Below are 14,732 nucleotides of genomic sequence, written 5' to 3' on the forward strand. Positions count from 1 at the left end.
ATTGGCAGATTATTAAAAGTTCGAACACCCAAATAATCCGGTGACCTCGAAGTCGTCGACAGCTTACAGTAGGGAACATGCAGCTTACCGCTCTGTCTTGTATACTTAGAATGCACGCCATCAACTAACTTAAAATTTGATAAATTGTTAAAGACATACATTGAAATTTCAACAATAGGAAGACTCGCCAGTTTGAGAATTCTGTACTGCACAAATAAACCCCTATAAGATGTAAACTTGCATATGTGCGCAATACTCCTTAATACACGTTTTTGAGCCAACTAACATCTATTATGTAGCACTTGAAAACTTATTAGGTTTGAAAACATTTAAAGTTCGTCGTGACGAGGCCGAACTGATGTTGCTGTTGCAGTTGTTTTTGGTACTCCATTATGTCAAAAATTGGGTTTTTGCCACCAATACGAATAACTTGTCTAAATAGTATATTTTTTGTACCGTACCAATGGCTCAACTGGCCAATGAGAACGAGCAGTTGAACTTTTTTACTACTAATGGTAGGTTTAGGAACCAAATTCAAGCAAGCATAACATAACATTACATAGCTTACATTTTTTATAAGTTTTTATATTATAAATTAATAATAAATAAAATATTCCAAAAATCATAATTTAAACTTAAATCACTATATTTGCATAAACAATTAATTAATAAGGAGTACTATGGACTGCGCAAGTTTGATGGAGTATCAGATAGTCTGAAGAATTCTGGCCGGGTAAATTTGATATAATAAGCTATAAGTTGCTTTTTATGTAAACTCGCAAAAAGTAAGCTTCTGGTCTCTTTATTTATCTCATATAATATTATAAATCTAGTAATGGTCATAAGAATTTAACCCCACATGATGTATCATGTCCCCTGTCATGAAACAGATGTATTTAAGAGGAAATCAGAAGGTTTTATTAATGCCGATAGCATGTATACCACATGTGTTATTTCTTTTTTTATTTTGTGTTTTTTTGTGTGAAGATTTTCTCCTATTTTAAAATTTCCTTTTTTCTTTTTTTTTTCTATTTAATCTAAATTCTAAAGTTTTTTGATATTGTTTATATGCGAACTATTAGTTTTCTATTTGTTTTCGTTTGTTTGCTGGTGAATGTATTGAAAAGAGTATTGATTCCGAATAACGTGACCTCCAAAAGCTCTATAACCTTAATACACAGACCAACAAAGATTTTGTGATTTGGTATTTTTCGTTTTATAGTTTTAAAAACAGGAACATTAACATTACATACATTTTTCATAAAGTAACAGAAAATTAGTGGAAAATTCCCACTAGTATTCTGGGATTTCCAAATGTGTAGTCCAAATATTGCCGCGTCAGATCGTGGCAGCATGTGCTGAAGAAAGCCCGTTTATCGTGAACTGCGTTTCTTGTAGGCTTCGTAAGGTTAGTGAGTATTATGCAGTTAAATTTCTTTTTTAAATGTGGTTCTTTTGTGGTCAAAAAATTTAGATGTTAAATTATACCCCTGTTAAAAAAAATACCACCCTTATTTTAAAGTAAAAATTGGTGATCAAAACCACATATAGTGAGGTATGTGAAGAAGGTTTGGAGTTGGAATACCTATGATATTAGGAAGCCAACAAATCACTATTATGCCTGCCATTCCTGCATGTGTAATGTTTGTGGATATAATACTAAAAATTTAAAAAACATTGTTTTTCCGAACCTCCAGTCTGTTGTGAGGCCAGTACCACATGGCCCCGCTACCAGCGAATCCAGCTAATTTAAAAGAAGATACCGTCAGTTTTTCTGGTGTTATACCGAGTGTTTTTCAGCAACCGCAGTTATTCAGCATCAGAACATAATGACTTAGTAGGAGACATTGGTTTATTTAAGGATTTTTCCGAAATTTTAGTATCTAGAAATAAAAATTGAGTTGAATAAGACTTTAAAATCTCTTATTTCATGAAGCGTTTATTGCACCCATATTTCTAATCTAATAAAGAAACTTGCAGACTGCAATTGTGAGGACTGCAGGCTTTTTATTGACTCGTCCGAGAGAAACCTTAAGCTGTTCTTTTGCTTGTTCTTCCTTCTGTACTTGTTGCTCATTCTGTGCAAATGAAGAAATGCTACGATAATCTGGAACTACTGCTTGAGGAAATCAAATACAAGGACGACAGTTCGATGATTTGTGGTGACTTAAAATTGTGGGAGTTCTATTAGTTCTATTAGTCAATATATATAAAGTGCTATTGATCGACGAAAAAGCAGTACGCTAAAGCTTTAAATTGTGGACCATGTTTTAAATACCTATGTGGAAAATTTCCCGTTCTCTCAGATTTAAAAATAAAGGAAGGGCAATATTGTAGAAAACATGTTAGAAAAATGTATGGAAATGGGATGCAATATGATTATAAAACTACACTTTTTACAGTCACGTCGGAACTAATTTCCTAAAAATCTTGGTTCTGTGAGTGAAGAGCAAGGTGAGAGGTTTCACCAAGATATAAAATAAATGGACGCAGATATTAAGGACGATGGAATGGTGCAATGATGGCAGATTATTGCCGATCATCCAAAAGGGACATGGAATGTAATAAAAAATCTTTTGAACAAAGTTTTTCTGCCAAGCAGGGAGAGCTTCGAAAATTATACGAAATTATACAAAACCAAATGTCAGATCAAAATCAACTTTTAAAAGTTTGAAAATTGTTGATTAAGCTGTCTTCAATCAATCAAGGATTTGGAGGAAAGGTTGGCGAGGCGATCGAAATATCTTTTCGCCTATCCGGTAGGTCCTCATAACCAAATTTAGAAAAGCATTGGAAAATAATTATTAGGTTGTCATTATACGGCAAGAATGCGTCGGTACGTATACGAGCAGCTTTCTACCTCCGGGCCTTCGTCGGACAGGTGACTGGGTGCCTTCTTTAGCGGGGCCGCGTCGAGTACCAGTACTACCTCCGCCGAAGACGAAGAAACAGCGTCGCTGTGTTTTACTTTTGCAAGAAGTGGGTCGCGACTGACGATCGCGACACGATTTTCCGCGTTCCGGGTGCAGACAGTCGTTTCCGGGCACCGGTACCAGTGATCGATACTTTTTTGGCATTTCGCGGCGCGTTTGCTGTGATTATGTGATGCGGTGTTGAAAATATTGACTGATCGAGACGCGTTTCGCACACGGTGATTTGGATACTTTGCCAGTTTGGAAAATGTCACGGGTTAGGATGAGCGGAGGTGCAGTTTTGCTGCTCTCGATGGTATTGCTCGAGTGTGTTCAAGGTGAGTCGTTTATTGTTTAGTAGATGTAGAGCGGTTTTGTTGTAAGCGACCCAGAGCTGGGTAATGTCGCTCGTCTGTTACTAAAGATTATTGCTTGTAGGCCAATATTCATTAAAATATTGGCTTGGTAATTGGTCAGTAAATATAAAGGTATATAATGAGGTAAAAGAGGAAATTATTGCTCAACAGGAAATAGAGCACTCTATACTAATATCAAGGCAAAAATAATATTTAGTAACCAAATTCACTAAATTTTATGAGGTCGATAAATCAATTGGTATACAATTAAGACAGCTAACAAAGCTAACGTGGACCAGACGAGAGCGTCGAGAGAGAGAGAAGTCAGGGGTGTATACTCTCATCAATTCTATTTAATTTTTAATCTCAATATATAACTGGGCCCGCCTTGGAAGACAGTTTAGAGGCTCTACGAACCTTAGTAGCGGAAACCAGCCAAAGATGTGGTCTAGATTTTAATGTGACAAAAACAAAATATATGATCATTTGGAAGAACCAAATACTATCTGGAACCTTGCTACTCAAATAGAAAAGGTACGATTAGTCTTCACTTAAATGTACAAAGTCTTTAATTCTGTTCTCAGTCCTCCTGCATGAAGTAGAATCTGGAACAATAACAGAGTGTCGGTTGTTGTTGAAACGAACTTGCTGACGTTCCGACAATCATCCTGTTGACTTCTTCAGAGCTTAAACTGAAACTAAAGTAGATTCATCAACCATCGAAGTAGGGGGAATCCTGAAGTATTTGAGATGTGGTGTTATAGAAGAATCGTGAAAATGTCACATGGTGAGCATATTAAAAGTCAAGAAATTCTAAGCGGAAAGAGCAAACACTTGGAAATTTTGAATATTGTGAAATCCCAAAGTTTGAATATCTAGGCTACATAATGCGTAACAGACATCGATACATCCTGTTACAATTCATAAAACGAGAAAGACTGGGAAGACGGAGAATATCGTGGCTACAAACTTAAGGAAATGGTTTTTTTCCTTAACTACTATATAGTGACCCAACGCATATTTAAGCCCTTTTCAAGGTTGATTTCTTTGCAAAGCTCTTGCTTTTTATCAAGTTTAAGTTGATTCACTGAAAATGGAATCCCAAAGGTGTTCCAGCAAGATATCCATAAAAAGATAACAATAAGAATTGATTACATGCAAGAATTTTAGTGTTGTCGAATGAAATTTGATATCCGGTTTCTTGATTGTGTTCAGCAATTGCTGATGAGTTATAAGGCTCTATCATGTTCTTTGAACCTTAATTTTTTAACAAGTGGTAAATCTGATTTTGACGTTATATTTCTTCAGAACTTTTGATATGTGGTCAGTAATGTTTTGAATGTAAGAAAGGACAACAGAGAGGAGTGTGGAATTGCTTTCGGCTTCATTGATATTGGAAGGTTATGGTAAAGTGTACTTTTGTGATGGAACGCCTAATCTGTTTAATGTGGAAATTACTAGAAAGAAGTGCAGATGTGTTTTATTTCTGGGATCAGTGACTCGGGCTGAGATAGTTTTACGGCTCTACAAACAAGAGAGTTGATAACAGAAAACATTCATTCATTGAATTTATTGCCCGTGCTTGTTATAATATTATTGCACTTGAATATCAAATAAATAAATTTAGTAAATCGTTGTTAGAACACAAAAATTCTCCATATCAAAATAAATAAAATAAATTGCTTGATAAATACTGTCTAAACCAACTGAAAAAATAATATAGGCATTTTTTTAATTTTAACTCCAAAATGCTTGAAAATATTGTATAGTATGGTTTTGATCAGGACTAAATCATTCTTTAATCGGCCCAATGAAATACAGCGTCTTTGGCAAAATATTCATGCTGTTTTATATACCCTGTATGCGATAATGTTTCATATCATACTATCATAAAGCGTCCTATCGGGAAGCCATAAGCAAAATTTCAGAGCTTTTATCTAAAAAGGTTAAAATATAGTTAATTACTTTCATGGCAGATGTATTTTTTCAAAATTTTCCAAAAAATTATTTTTATCTTAAAAATTTGTTCTAAACATGCGTTACACAGAAAGATTCAGAATTTTTCAAAGAATCCAAATATGTAGTAATATACAGGCCATTCCATTAAAAAATTTAGTGTCTGATTTAGGTAGATGTGGCAAGTATGTCAACCAATGTATCAAATATTCTTTTCCTACTCTCCATATCACATAGGGATCAAAGGTTGCTTACACCAAAGTTGACTGGAAGTGGATGGGATTTCCCATTTTATTAGTCCATACACTTCCGAAATAACTTATACTTACGCACTTTAACAATATTTTAGTCCTTTATTAATAACATCCAAGTTTCACCGCGTCGGTTTCACGACAATTACGATAATTAACGATATTCATTATTTATACATTTTCATACGTACCTACGCGAACCGTTTTACCTTGAAGGAACTGCAAACGTTGCAAAATCGAATATTTTATAAAACGCAAGCGCTCTTGAACGCCAGAAAAACGTCGAAGGAGTGTCTCTCGCCAAGCAGCATTCGAAACGATTTGAAAGTAATACAGGATTTTATATTGTGGTTATATAATTGTCCGTGGTTTTCTCAGTTAAATAAACATTATCTTTTTTTATTTCGGCCCCAATAATCCCTCTTCAGTTTATAAATAACAAGGTGTTGAAGGTGTCTCATTTAAGGTGACCCATATAGTTTTGTCACAACCTGTTATTAAGTTCTTTGTCTTTAATGGAATTTTATGAATATTCAATTTTGGGTTATACAGGGCGCACTAAATTTTTGATATCGACAACAACTTTATTTAACTATACTTAAATACATTTTTGCATTTAGCGGTAATAACAATAGTAACTTTCATATTTGAGTTTTTATTGAAACATCAGAATGTTAGGATAAGCGCGCAAAATTGATATTAGGCTAACTAGTTAGTCTTAGTTCGGAGTGTCGGTGTCTTTTTTTAATTCGAGTTTCGAAATTTGTCATTACTAAGATCTCTAAGAAAGAAAAATATAACAATATCGTAAACTTAAACAAATGCTTTTATTGTGAATGATTTAAGGAAACCATTTATTTTACATCTAAATGACGAATGTGCAGAGAGATAATAAATATAATTTACAATAATTTAAAGATTGGCATTTGACAATTTGTTTTCTATATATCTCCCATTTACTGCAATGCAAGTAGAATACTTTGCCTCCATGATTCGGATTACAGCATACAGCATCAGCTTTTCTTAATAGGCTCTTTTGCACTAGCAAGTGAACATAACCTTAAATATTTTCTAAACCGTGCAGAATTAAACGTAATAAAAAATATGGCGTGTCTGCGTAAAATTCCAAAGTTGATGTTTGTACCAATGAATTTTTGTATTTAAAATTGATAACTATTACAAGTCTTGAGAAAAGAATATCGCTATCCTCATTTAAGATACCCGGGCACTTGTGACTGAAATAGCAGAGCTGCCAATCATTTTGTTTGTAATTTATCACGTGAAGATGGCTACTTTTAGCTGAAACGTACTGTATTTTATATGTCTTAAAATGTCTTAAAAAGTACGTCACTCCTGTATGAACACTATCGTATCTGTACTTTAAGCTTTCCTTTGCAAGACTGTCTACGTTCTAAAAGCAGAACTGTTCTCATTACATGCTTTTCCACAATAAAAACTGTCTCAATGTCCTATAACTTCTCCAGTAGTCCATGCTTTATGCGACTTTCAAAATTTTCATGATGCAGCATTCACATACCTATAACATACATATCTTACATACATATCTCTTATTTCTGTCGGTACATATCGCTACTTATTCCATTCTATCTGCTCGATATGCTAGATATGATTTTAGCTGCACATTTCGAATACCATATAGAAGCATTGCATAAAATATCATACTGTAAGATATCATATGTTTTTTTCAAGTCAAGTAAAAAGAAGAGAGCTCTTCTCCTGCTCGCTCAAGATTCAAGTAATAAAGTCAAACAGAGCAGCCATTGTAGATTGTAATTGTAAATATCATCGATAACATTGAACGTAACCTAATGAGACAGTAATTTTCAAATTGACTTTCATCCGATTTTTTAAAAACTGGCATAACTGTAGCAGGTTTTAGCTGTTCTGGGAAAACTGGGAAAAGTTTTAGTGAACTATTAATTATGTGGACCAATAGTTAAACAATGGCAACTATTACAAATTCCAAAAGATTACTGGACACTGCATCCCGGAACTATGTTTATTTAATTGTTTTGATTAGTTTTGGTTAGTTTTATTAAATTTTATTTATATATTATAATTTAAATTTATATATTATAATTAAGTCAGGTCACCTTTTTTTCTTTATGATTATGTTTACCTTTAATTTGATTAACTTTTATTGAACGCATTTTTAGATGGTTTACGTAATATTTATTCTTGTCCTCTTTAAGCGAATTGCTAGATTTTTTTGTTCATTTGATTTTACGAACAGGAAATAACTATAAAGACGCTCATGATGATGCAGCTTTACCCGTAGCGTTTACATAACATCGAGAGTTGCTTTTTAAAATGTCAGGTAACAGGGTGCTTTCCCAAAGCACTCTGTTACGTCTGTTACGATTTCTTGGTTATGATCTACCTTATCGTTTATGATGGTGTCTAAATATCTGTAATGTGAAATGCTTTCAATAACACCTCCATTGGCTGTCATTTAGTATTGTAGTAGCGTATTTAGGAAAAATATTCATTTGTTTTTATATATTAATTTTTTAAACATTGTCATTAATAAAGCTATTATAGTATAAAGGTGTATTTAAAAAAATGTGGTACACTAAATAATGCCCCTTGAGACATAGTACATGCGTGCTAAATTTCATTAAAATATCTAAAGTGGTATTACAGATATTGAAAATAAAATGTTTAGAAAAAAACCCTGTATATGGGATTATGTGGAAGCAGATAGTTTGAAGAATTGGAACGACTTCCTATGGTTCAGCGGCATGCCGCATTGATACGGCTGTTGCATCATATCTTCATGAAAAACTAACATTTAGTACGGATATTAATATAAATATCGATCGATCACATTTGTTAAGTGTACCAAAAAAGTGCTTTTCCTACCAGACAGCTTTTACAATTAATAAATATAAAATAAATGATTTTACTATATCCATTAGAAACAAATGAGGCCAATATTTATGACAGGACGATATGTGCGCATTTATTTGGACGGTCGTTCACTAACATTACAGTAAAACATCTTTCCTTTCTCTCGCTTTTTTAGAACATCTCGATTCTTTCTTATTTTCATATTTGTAATTTCCGAGTCTTTGCCGTAGAGCCATTAATTATCATTAATAATTAATTTTTAGGCTTAGTTGGCTTCAACAATACCTTCCCTTAGATGGAAACCTCCTATTATTGTATTTGCTCTGGCATGTATCATTTGTAGTTTGGAATTATAAACAATTATAGCCATCTTGCATTGTAATCTCGCGCATGCGGTGGTTTTTGCAGTGGCAAGTTGAGGAATTGATTTTTGCACATCTGCTACTAAACTTTTAGGGTTACACAGGTTTGTGAAAGTTTGTGGCGTACAGCGAGGTACCACTCCCTCAATCGACATTAGCAGAGGCACTATGACCACACTTTCCTGTCGCCATTATTGTTTAATTTCAAAGACGAGCTGTTTTGTATTGTTTGCTGAATACTGTTGATTTTGAGTAGGCACGCAGAGAAAAAACGTTGCAAAATTAAAAAAAAAGTTAACTATTTTATCCAAACTAAATATGATTTTGCTTCATTCGTGCTTTTTAATAAATCAATTCGACGCAATACGATTCTCTAATGTCTTCGTCAAACTAAAATGACTGATGAAATGAATGATGATTTTTATTCCTTATTCTTATTAACACAAAAGTGTTTGAATTGAAAATAAAACCATTCACCAGGCACAAAATATTATTTTAAAAGTTTCGAATAATAAGTTAAACGTGCTATAGATTTAAAATGAAGAGGTCATCATTATAAACAGTAAAGAAAATTCTTTGTTTTTTGTTAACGCTATCATTAGAGCATAAAGTCCAATTTTTGAGTTTCAGGCTCATATAATCTTTTTTATAAAATAAAATGTATAATATAAATACATATAAAAAAATTGCCCCCACCTTTGAATTAATACTATCAATATGTGTTTAGGATTTAGTAAAAAATTCACACTTTAAAAAAAGAAATAACCGACTGTTTTAATCGTTTAAATAAAAATATAAAAACAAAACACACACCCTCTTTTCTTTGTAAAATGTCAGGAAATCTTTTAGAAGCATCAATCGGCCACCTTTAAAATATAAACGTTTCAGTTTTATAATTAGAATTATAAGAGAACGAAAAAACGTGTTGTAATAAGCGAAAAATAATTTGTTTTAAACATAATTCCGCTTATACGCAATATATTAAATATAAAAAAAGAAAATCGTTGATGTTTTAAAGTGATTAAACTAATAATTTATAAACAAATCATATCAAAAAATTTACATGCTTGCGCAAATTGTTATATTATGATTTGTTAAATTGTAGAAATGAGTTGATTTATTACAAGGTGATTTCTTGTACATTTGAAAACGAATTATTTTTCTGAGTGTGGCAATATCTATTAAGGTATTGCGGTTACAGTGTAGTTTAAAGCTGCGATTTTTCAGAATATTATCAGAGTTGTGTCTGCAATATGGGGCTTAGACTTCCGTCAGCTTACAAAACTGAGTGAGTGGCAAATATACAACTTTAGTATTATTTTAGATTCTAATTCGGCTGACTAAGATAGGCAAAGAAATATATAAGGAATTTTAATCGGTTTCCCTAAAAAAACTCATTTTCGGCGTCCTTCTAAAGTACGATTTTTCCTTAAATGTCCAATGGGTGAGACGCCTACCATACGTTAAACAAGAATCGGAAACTTGTTCTCGAAAGCAGTATTTTTACTGCCCGGGCACCAGAGATTGAGGCAAGATTGAGACGTATTCGTCGAATAGTTACGCAATTTTGTTTCACTTTTCGCCTTAACGATATTATAATGAAATTGCTGGCCTTCGGTAGCCGAGAATTTGCGCTTTTTGTCGGACTCGACACTTTATGCAACAACAAACGGTGCTAATCGAAATGTTGAGTGAAAGTGGGCGAAATTATTGTTGTTTTTCTATACGGATTTGTACCCAACAATAAGGCAACAAATATTTAAAAGCAAAACTAAACTCAGAACGTGCTGTCGTATAGTAAAAGTAATTAAATCTGTATTTTCGCTTATATCGGGTGTCCAAAAATTATAGAATTACAGAATTCGTGGAAAACAAAAAAAAATTTTTCAATAGCTAGTAAAAAAATAATTACAATCTTCCAAACTTGCTGACGTTTCTCCAATCATCCGGTTTTCCTGGCTTTTCAGAGATTAACTGAAACTGCATTGTAGTTTGTACCTACTTATATACTGTTTGAGAGGGGCGGAGTTAAAGAAAGGGCATAAACGTTGTCTCGGATGACTGATTCACATGTTTGTGAAAGATAGAAAATATCTTAAGTGGTATTACAGATATTGAAAATAAAATGTTTAGAAAACACCCTGTATATGGGATTATGTGGAAGCAGATAGTTTGAAGAATTGGAACGACTTCCTATAGTTCAGCGGCATGCCGCATTGATATGGCTGTTGCATCATATCTTCATGAAAAACTGACATTTAGTACGGATATTAATAACATCAATATCGATCGACAACATTTGTTAAGTGTACCAAAAAAGTACTTTTCCTACCAGACAGCTTTTACAATTAATAAATATAAAATAAATAACATTAGCAGTAAAACATCATTCCCTTCCGTCGCTTTCTCGATTCTGGGTTCGAAGTGTTTTCGGAGCGCGAGCATTGAAGATGCCAAGTGAGATTTTGGCGAAACGTCTGCAGGATTCCAGTCGGATGCAAGATTTGCAGGATTCCAGTCGGAGTTCAACGAGCGAACGGATGATATCCCGGAATATAGTGTCATCACATTTTTCCATCCGTGAATCAATACGTGAGAATATATATATATATATATATATATATATATATATATATATATATATATATATATATATATATATATATATATATATATATATATATATATATATATGTAACACGCTTGGAATCTTCTTTGGATGCTCATTTATAGATGATTAATGTCTAATTGAGTATTTTGAGCATATATATATATATATATATATATATATATATATATATATATATATATATATATATATATATATATATATATATATATATATAAAATATAAATATATATATTTAAAGTTTTCTAAACAGTGTTTTTCCTTCTAAGGGAAGGTGTTCTTAAAGCCAACTAAGAATAAAAATTAATTATTAATGATAATTAATAATAATTATATGGGTGGTAAACTGCTAGAGTGGATGGTGGCGTTCTTAAGCCACTGGTCGTTCAGAATTCGAATTGGTAACGCGTTTTCACTGCCACAAGACGTGCCTAGTGGTGTTCCCCAGGGATCGGTACTGGGACTAGTGCTATTCTTAATGTACAGCGTGGATTTGCTCTTCAGCATTGATTCTCATGTGAGTACTTATTCTGATGACATTACACATTCAACACATGCGGACGTATTGACTTGAATACTATTTCCAAGTGGTGTTCAACTTGGCTATTGCCGCTGAATGCTCAAAAGTGCTCTGTGCTGCATGTTGGCAAGAACAATCCCGGTTTGAATATTATATCAGTGGAAACTTTTTGTCAAGTGACGATTCTCAGATGGACTTAGGTGTGACAGTAACTAATGATCTTGCGTGGTCTGCATATGTATCAAATATTGCAAAGAAAGCAAACTGAGCGTTATTTTTGTTAAAAAAGACTTAAAAATCCTAGTCCTCGCATCGCTTGCAGGCTTTTCACCACTTACATTCGCCCCATCCTGGAATTTGCTTCCCCAGCCTGGAACCCATGGCTATTGCGTGACTGTGATGTTCTGGAAAGAGTGCAACGAGCCGCTACGCGCTGGCCACTTCAACTTAGACATACACCTTACGATGGCCGTCTCAAAATACTTAATCTGCCAACATTAATTCAGCGTCGGCTGCGAGGGGATCAAATCAAATCTCTAGGTTTGCGCATGACCAATTTCCATCTGACGTAGCCCTTGTGGTCTTAAGCAATGATGAACGCCTACGTGGCCATCGATTTAAAATAAGAAAGGAACAATTCAGGACTTCACATCGCCTGCATTTATTTGTATTTAAACCTCGCTTGGACAGTGTATTGTTTCACAGCAATAACTAAATATTTATTATATGTGTTATGGTAGTAACTATCAATGTGCATAATAGGTTCTCCTCTGCACTTTATTCTTTGTAATAATAATAATAATAATATTCGTTCCATTTTGATCGTCTATTCTGACCATTAAAGTCTAAATTACAAGAGATACACACATTACATATTTGAGCATTATATTAAACCAATACATGTTCCTAAAGGGATTTCGACGTATGATAGATGGATTTAATTGTTTTAGAGACTTTATCATCTTCGAAACCTTTAAATTGGTATCTGGTAAATTTTTATCTAGCTTATATAATTAGGAGGGGTGTAACCCACACCTGGAAAGCGTGGAATGAATTTGAACGACTATGTGCACTAAATATTCAAGCAGCTTTTATTCTGAAATGCAAATCTGAGACAACTATTCTTTAAGCAGTTAACAGTTAAAACTTTTAAGCATAATTCCTTATAATGCATTCTCTAATATATAAACCTTGGTTCAAAAATCAACCATTACGGAGATACCGCAATATGGCGGAAAAATAAAACGAAAATAGATAGAATAAAACATGACCGAATTATTGCTATTGTAAAATAGTATATTATGCAACAGGTGCGGTAAACGGTAGCGCAGCAGAGAGAGTGTTTAATAAACGAGTGGTTCGGATTCGTGGGATAAGAAGTTCACGTCGTAAAGTGACGCTTCCCGCACGCTAGATAGAAAAAATTATACAGCGAACTCCTTCCTATACAAAACAACGTAAATCCTATTATATATATATATATATATATATATATATATATATATATATATATATATATATATATATATATATATATATATATATATATATATATATATATATATATATATATATATATATATATATATATATATATATATATATATATATATATTCCTAGCTATGAATTTATTGTATATATTTAATGCCATTGTTTTTTCTTAGTGCAATTTATTACACCCTAAATAAACAAAAAAAATTATATTATTACAAAACCTTTGAGAGTCCATCCCTAATGTTCTGTCCCTTAATACCTAGCGGACCCGAGTTTTTTTTGCCGTCGGTAGGTAACTTCCATAAGTGCGGTCAAAAGCCAGCACGATGAAGATTGAGACGGATGATACCATAATTGTCAATTGTAGAGAATCGTTTTCCCAGTTTTTTCTAGACTCTTCTTATCTAAATATCCAAGTCTCTTTCAAAAATACTGGATTGAATAAAAAGGCATCATTCTGTATACTGATTCTATTGTGAAATGTTCTCCTATAAATGAGAAAACGTAATTATTAATATGAAGGAATTTTCTGCAACCAAAAACCACCAAATGCTCGAGTACTATATGACTGGTCTGAACCTTAACTTTATGTTTGTGATCGGTATTGATCCCTCCAGAAACAAGCTTATGCACCGACCTTAGAGTCGGATCGGCTACACGCTACAATAAGACATATTAAGTACCTACCTAATTAATAATTTTCACAAACTTAAATTGCTCGTTCATAGAAATGAGATGGTATCAAGTATGGAATAAAGGATAAAAGCGGTTTTCCCCCATTTGAAATAATCCACAAGTTTTAAAATAAGGGCTTGTTCTTTTTCACCAAATCGTTGTGGCATTTTAAAACTATTTAATTTTCCGCTATAGTTTGAAACTGACAAACAAAATTCCTGTGAGAATTTGCCACATCCGGTAATAGATAAAGATGTCATGCTATGACGTTACTGCACAATTGCTCTGACTGGACTATAATTCTAGTATACTACAACGTGAATCAACTTGGATACGACTTTACTCTTAAGGCAAATACGTTTTTTTTTCTTTCGATGGACGGTTAAGTTAATTTTTCAAAGAAACGTCCACAGGCAACTGTTATACTTTTTACAAAACTTCCGGATTCCTCCTGCGTCGGTTTTTGTTGAGTCGAACTAGCTAACGTTTCGCCAATCCTCCTGCTGGCTTCTTCAGAGCTTGACCGAAACTGACCTAAACAGGAGGAATCTAGAAGCTTTATAAAAAGACGATTAAGTTACACCTACGAGTGTACTAAACATTTAAAAGGTGATTTGCGAAGTTTATTTTGTAGAGACTGTACCTCTTTTCACTTTTATTTTTGTACGTAGTATCTTCTTTATTTGCAAAATGAAACATTTATTC

The 14,732-nt window shown here is 33.2% G+C and overlaps 1 protein-coding gene across 3 annotated transcripts in view; it reads left to right on the forward strand.

Moving 5' to 3' along the window:
• LOC132698999 (mucin-2-like) overlaps positions 1-14,732 on the forward strand; it is a 475,159-nt gene that overhangs the window by 371,052 nt on the left and 89,375 nt on the right. Inside the window, exons 1-2 of one of the 3 annotated variants that reach the window (XM_060665376.1) lie at positions 2,949-3,250; positions 3,853-4,055. The exons of 1 other annotated variant lie outside the window; for it this stretch is intronic. In XM_060665376.1, coding sequence (XP_060521359.1) covers positions 4,019-4,055 — 37 coding nt within the window. In that variant the 5' untranslated portion in view covers positions 2,949-3,250; positions 3,853-4,018. Of the gene's footprint in view, positions 1-2,948; positions 3,251-3,852; positions 4,056-14,732 lie in introns of those variants that run through there. One more of the 3 variants, XM_060665375.1, reaches the window with a different exon arrangement.

Source organism: Cylas formicarius, unplaced genomic scaffold (assembly GCF_029955315.1).
Source record: "Cylas formicarius isolate icCylForm1 unplaced genomic scaffold, icCylForm1.1 PGA_scaffold_3__17_contigs__length_32017465, whole genome shotgun sequence".
In the NCBI taxonomy this organism is placed as follows: Eukaryota; Metazoa; Arthropoda; class Insecta; order Coleoptera; family Brentidae; genus Cylas; species Cylas formicarius.